General features: G+C 58.8%; 1 protein-coding gene across 1 annotated transcript in view; it reads left to right on the forward strand.

Moving 5' to 3' along the window:
* Positions 1–5,273, forward strand: part of NTN3 (netrin 3) — a 24,615-nt gene extending 19,342 nt beyond the window's left edge. Inside the window, exons 5-6 of the mRNA XM_009324233.1 lie at positions 4,599–4,673; positions 4,945–5,273. Coding sequence (XP_009322508.1) covers positions 4,599–4,673; positions 4,945–5,273 — 404 coding nt within the window. The remainder of the gene's footprint in view (positions 1–4,598; positions 4,674–4,944) is intronic.
* Positions 5,274–6,548: the final 1,275 nt, after the last annotated feature.

Below are 6,548 nucleotides of genomic sequence, written 5' to 3' on the forward strand. Positions count from 1 at the left end.
GCGCGCCGTGAGCAGGGCACTCCCCAGGGGGGCGCTCAGTCCCTCAACGCCCCATAGTCCTCCCACCCCAGGCAGCCTCCGAGCCCCTTCTCCCCCCATTTCCCCACCTCCCTCCCTGCCTCTGGCAGCAGGTGCCGGGCTGCAGGAACAGGGGGATATTGTTCGGGGCCGCTGCGCTCAGGTGCTGGGTTTTCCCCCTCTCCCCATGCTCCTCCCTGCTGGGGTCCTGTCCCTGGGTGCATCCAGGCTTTTCGCTGATGTTGCCATCCTCTGCATCGCTCTTCCCAGCTTTCTTCTGCCTTTCCGACGCTCCGAGCCTTTGAGGTCCAGCTTTGATCTCTCTGCCCGAGCAGCCGACTTGCTCGGCAGTGAAACATCCTGGGTCCACTTCTCATAATTTTTATTATTATTATCTTAAAATATTTTCCAGTTAGTGGGGGAAAAAAAAAATCCTTGTTCGCCATTAGCAGAATTAACAAAACTCGTAGAGCGCAAAACAGGGCTTTAAAGGAATTCAAAGTCAGCAGTAAAAGATTTGCAGCCATAACACCTAATTAAGTTACATCTCTCTTAAAACAAAATATTCCTTCTTTTTTTCAAGGCGAGGAGAAGTAAACCAGATGTGCAGACTTGCCGCCTCTCACACATGCTCTCCCCACGGAGGCCGGGGATGCCCACGCTGGGCTTGCCAGTCGCCATCCACCTCCTCCCACGTCCGTGCGGCATCGCCCGGTGCTTGCCCCGCTCTGTCCATCCCTCCCGTGTGCCAGCTCCCCGCTGCCGGCAGCCAAGACGTTGCCCATGCATGGGGTGCTGCTGCCTGCACCCTGGGCTGGTGCCAGACCGGCATCAGCAGGCAGCAGTTCGGTGGGCACACGCCTGCGGCAGTCATCGCCCCCAGTGTCCGTGGAGGGTCCCGTGGGGTGGAGGGGCTGAGATCTCCCCGGGACACAAACAGGACCGAGCTGTGGCACAGGGCAGGAGCTCCCTTTTAGAGTCCCCTTCACGTAGCAGGAAAGGGCAGAGCAGTGTGTCTGAGGCGGATCTGTAGTGTATCCCAGGGATGCAGCAGTATCTGGCATGGGGCTGTATGGGGTGCACCCCAGGGGTGCAGTGATGTCTGGGATGGGGCTATAGTGTATCCCAGGGATGCAGCAGTGCCCGGGACAGGGATGTGGTGTATCCCAGGGGTGCAGCAGTGTCTGGGATGGGGCTGCAGCGTATCCCAGGGGATGCAGGAGCACCTCAGGGTTTGTGGGTACACTTTCACAGCCTCGGGCTGCAGCAGGTCTCTGCCATCCCCCAGCCCCTCCACGGGGCTCAGCTGCCCCATCAGGCTGCACGGACACAGCAGGAGGGGTGGGCAGGAGGGTGGCTGCAGGCAGAGGCTAAACTTGATCTTCTTTCCACTCCCCTGCAGCATGTGTAATGCCACGTCCGGGAAGTTTACAAAGGAGCTGGGAAGTGGGGGATGCTCTGGGAGCTGCCAGGGGAGAGGCACTCATGAAGCGGCTTCTCCAATGGCCATCCAGCTTCTCCTTATGGTTTTATGGGGTGGACAGAGAGTGTGCTGCCTCAGCTGGGCTGGCAGGGCAGACAGAGCTGCTGCCAGGCTCCCTGGGGCCTGCCTGAGGGAAGAGCTGCCACCCGTCCCCCAGCACCACCACGTGGCATCCCAGCAGGCATGGGAGGACGGAGCTGCGGTCCATAGCCACGTCCTGGTGAGAGGCACAGGGGTGAGGCCCCGAGTAGAGCCCTGTCATGGGGGGACCCTGTGGGGACAGGATGGGGTGCCCAGGGCGAGGAGGTTTGTGGAGGTGCGGGCAGGACCCAGCCGCCCCCCCGGGGACTGAGCTGGGCGGCAGCCCCGGCACCCACCTGGTCACTTCCCCAGCCACAGCACCCACACCCGCCCCATGCGTGATGATGGGGGCCCTGTGCTCAAAGGCAAGGAAGGGAAATGCTTTGAGTTACTTGGTCTTTTTTTTTACATAAGTTGAACAGGAATTGATTTTATATTTGAGGAATGTTCCTCAGCACAAAGCTGAGGTTAAAAAAATCCCCAGACTAATCCCAAATTGTTAATTCCCAACACTATTTTCTGGCTCTTTTGAATCACAGTTTTATGATGTTAATCACGAGCAGGAGCCCAGGGCAGTTACTGGTTTTCTTTCTGCTTTTCTTCCTTTTCTTTCTTCCCCATTGCTGAGCGAGGGGGGTGGCAGGTTGGCCGAAGCCGCCCTGCAGCCCGGTCCCACCACCCATCACCCAACCGCCCGTGGGCTCAGCACCTCTGTGGCCTCGGCACCATGTGGCAGCCACCCTGGGCATCCTCCTGCCGGACACCCCGTTTTGTGCCACCCTCCTCCACTACGGCATCCAGTGTCTGGGCAAGCCCATGGCGGAGCTGCGACCAATGCCAGCTGTAGGATGGTTTCCGCACCCCTCGGACGCCTTCTCTCGCTGCCTGGCCCTGCATGGCATGGCGCTGGCAAACTGCTGCGGTGGCACGGCTCCCAGCTCCGGCTCCAGTGGTGGGGGCACCGCAAACCCATACAATCCTGCACCTTCACCGAAGGCTCGCACAGGGCCGGGACCCGGGCTGGACCCTGCAGCGAGCATGGAGGGGCATGCCCTGCACCCATCCCCAAAAGGTGCCTGGTAGCACCCCCACGTCAGGGCGGTTGCTTGGGCAAACGACAGCCTCCTCCGGTCTGCTTGGGGAGGAAAAGATCATCTGTCCTGCCAGGCACTCCCCAGAATAAGGCAGGAGCTCCCTTTCAGAGTCCCCTTCACATAGCAGGAAAGGACGGAGCAGTGTGTCAGGGATGTGCCTGTAGCACGTCCCAGGGGATGCAGCGGTGTCTGGGATGGGGCTGTCGCGTGTCCCAGAGGATGCAGCGGGGTCCAGGACGGGGCTGTAGCACATCCCAGGGATGCAGCAGATGGGGGCAACCTTCAGTGTCACAGCTGAGATCGTCAGTGCACTCAGCAGCCGCCCCGCACGGAGGGGCCCTGCGCCCCCTCCGCAGCCACCACTGCTGTCCCAGGCAATGCAGCGGGGCCAGGGCAGCTCCGCCAGTCCAGGCGGAGGGGCAGTGCGGGGGGGCTGAGCCGAGAATCAGGGCTTACCCCCCTCTGCCAAGAATTAGCTTCGTGCTGCGCCGCTTCTATCGATGACAAATTTGGAACAGGCGGCACAAAGTCCCAGATAAAAAGGAGCCGGGCAGAAAGGAGAGCAGCAGAGCCCAGGGCGAGTTTGTGCTCCTGGGCTTCTTTCTTTCCTCTTTTCTCCTCTTCCCCTTGGCACAGGGTGCTGTTATTCCCCCGTCTTCCCCCAGACCCTCGCCTCCATCCCCAGTGATCGCTGTGGCAACCTGCAAACAAAGACAACTTCAGGGACTGCTGGCTCTGTCCCGGGACACGGGGCCAAGCCAGAGAGAGAACCTGTGAGAGGGAGAGAAAAGAAGAAAGATGGGCTTAGAAAAAACATGCCATTTGGAAAGAGACAAATTGAGATGTTCAAAGGAAGATGGCAGGGGGAAAGAAAGGAGGAGAACAGGACTGCTTCAGGCAATTGTTGGGATCAAAGCCTTTGGGGAGAAGGAAAGAGGCATTCCCTGCCCTCTCTCTGCTTGAGATGCAAATCTGGGGTCTTTAGAAATGCACAGAAAAAAAGCCTCCTTGAGGACATGAGCCTGGAGCTGGGGGACAGCAGGGAGGGATGCTGGGTGGGGTGGAGGACAGCCTGGTGGCCTCCCTGGCTGTGCTGGAGCAGCCTGAGCCTGGGATGCTTGGGCAGCAGGAGCGACCTGGTGGAGCGGAGCTGCTTCCCTCACCCGCCTGCTTCCCCCGGCCTGAGTCCCTTTCCCCACTTTTGGGACACAGATGAGGCGCAGGTCTCTGGAGGTGCTGCCCCATGAGGATGTTTCCCACCACCCTGGCCCCTGAGGGCTGAGTCGTCCCTGAGGATCACGACCCCCTTGGTATGGGGTCAGACTTTCCTTTGGGTCCCCTCCCTGCAGGGCTGATGGTGGGGTTGGTGCTGAGTCCTCTTTTCCCCGTGTCACCCAGGTTTGCAGGGCCACAGCTGTCCCGGTTGACTCTCCTTGGCCATGGCCCTTGCCTGCTCTCCCTGGTGGCCATCGCCACCTCGCCTGCATTTCTCCCATCCATCCCCTTCTGCATCCCGGAGGAGGGTCCCTCGGCTCCCTCCACTGCCCCTGTGCTGATTTATCCTGCAGGACACTGTCACTCTCAGCACAGGAGGGGACACAGCCTGCCTGGTGGGCCCAAAGCTACCTGGTTTCTCTTCCCAACTTGATGTGGTGTCAGTGTTCATTCTGGGGTTTGAGCCCCCAGCCCCTGAGAGCTGCCAGGGGGGCAGCTGGGCTTGCCAGACCCCCATCCCCAGCAGCAGCCCAGGTCCTGGCTCAGGAGCCTTCTGGAGGGCACTGGGATGTGGAGTACCCACCGCCCTCTGCCAGGCTGGGTCTTGCTGCTGTCCTCTCCACCCCGTTCCCCCTTCCCTTGCGGTGGGATGGGACCCCACGTGCTTCAAGCCCCTCAGTGCTCAACCCTCTGTTCTTCCTCCGCAGACTGTGATTCCTACTGCAAGCCAGCCAAGGGCAACTACAAGATTAACATGAAGAAGTACTGCAAGAAGGACTACGGTAAGGACCTCCCTCCCTGTGCCACGCTGGGCTTTGCCACAGAGGCAGCTGAGGGCCAGCCACAGGTTGGCCATGGGTGGGGGAGATGCAGACGTCCCAGGGGATGGGGAGCACCCAGTGCAAAGAGGGGTCCCCGAATCAGCCCTCCCAAAGGTGCAATGGATGAGGCAGGTGGGGCTGCTGGGGACGGGCAGTTCCCGTCACCAAAGCTTCCTTTGGGGAGCAAGTCAAAGCATCCCCCGTCACCGTGTCTCCCCCTCTTTTCCCTCAGTGGTCCAGGTGAACATCCTGGAAATGGAGACAGTGGCCAACTGGGCCAAGTTCACCATCAACATCCTCTCTGTCTACAAGTGCCGTGACGAGCGGGTCAAGCGCGGCGACAACTTCTTGTGGATCCACCTGAAAGACCTGTCCTGCAAGTGCCCCAAGATCCAGATCAGCAAGAAGTACTTGGTCATGGGGATCAGCGAAAACTCCACCGACCGGCCGGGACTGATGGCCGACAAGAACAGTCTGGTCATCCAGTGGCGGGACGCCTGGACGCGTCGCCTTCGGAAACTGCAACGGCGGGAGAAGAAGGGGAAGTGTGTGAAGCCCTGAAGGGTTTCCACCCACCCCTTCCCACCCCGTGCTCAGCCCCAGCCCGGCTGTGCGCTGCCAGACTGCGCCCAGAGACTCTGTACATATATATAGTGTGAACGGACTCTTCTGTCTATAGTGTATATTTTGGCAATGGTTTCCCTTTGTGTGTGCGTGTGCACGCATGGATGTGCGTGTGGGTCTTTTTCTCTACGTGTGTATTAAAAATAACACAGTAATGACAAACCTTTAATGAGGAGCAAAGCAGAGCGGGATCCCGTGGGTGCCTGTCGCCTGAAGGAGTTTGAAGGGGATTGGTGTCTTGCTCCGGGCATGCTGTTCGTAGCGCTCATTTTCTAGGCCTTTCCCTTGAACAAAGTCTTCTTCTGCCCAGTGTTGATGTCTGAGTTGACAGCTCTCCCTTCTCCAGCATCCAGGGCCTGCCTCTTCCTCCCTCTCTGAAAATGCGCTGTTGTTAGACCTCTCTCTGCCCTTCTCCTTGCCCAGTAGGAATGGAGGTCAGAGTCTTCTGTCCTTCAACCCAATGTGTGTACGGGCAGGCTGAGTGGAAACCATCCAATGCTGCAGAGGGACCAGCCCCAGGAGCTCCACCGGGAGGAACAAATGAATTTTTGCAAGGCCTGATTCTCTGGTGACCTCGGGTTTACACGGACCAGTGCTGCCGCCTGGGACAGGACCCATGCGATGCTGCAGTGCCGTGGGGAGGAGTCAGGTCCTGGCAGCGGGTTGGTGGCAGAGCTGTGTCCACCAGGGAGAAAGGGGCAGACTTCGCAACCCCCTGGCCATTACCTATCCTGGTGCATAGTCCAGGCCACCCAGTGGGAAAGACCTGGAGACACCCATTTTCCGCTCCCATGTCCACCAAGACTATAGCCTGCCCTGCTAGCAGGACCTGGGGTGGAGTGGACAGGCTGACCAGAGCTATTGTGTATCATCGTTCATTGACCCAGGTCTATGTCCCTATATTCTCAGCCGGTACCAACTGACATAATTCCACCCGTTTCTGTTGAGCCGACACCAAGTGACCATCTGCCTTGGTGTACGTCCTTCAGAGCTGGCCTGACTGTGTGCTCTCCTGGGAAATATTGCTGTGGCCAAGGTTGTCTGAGGAGATGCACAAGGCAGAGGTGGCAGGAAGAGAGAAGACCTTTCATTGACCCACCTCTAGTCTTTTATTTCTTCTTCACCGCGTATTAGTCTCCAGTTCAAACAGACATCAGTATCTTCCCATGTTGAGGTTGTAGCAGTCTTGGCATAATAAATATGAGTAGAAAT

The sequence above is a fragment of the Pygoscelis adeliae genome, unplaced genomic scaffold (genome assembly GCF_000699105.1).
Source record: "Pygoscelis adeliae isolate BGI_AS28 unplaced genomic scaffold, ASM69910v1 Scaffold505, whole genome shotgun sequence".
In the NCBI taxonomy this organism is placed as follows: domain Eukaryota; kingdom Metazoa; phylum Chordata; class Aves; order Sphenisciformes; family Spheniscidae; genus Pygoscelis; species Pygoscelis adeliae.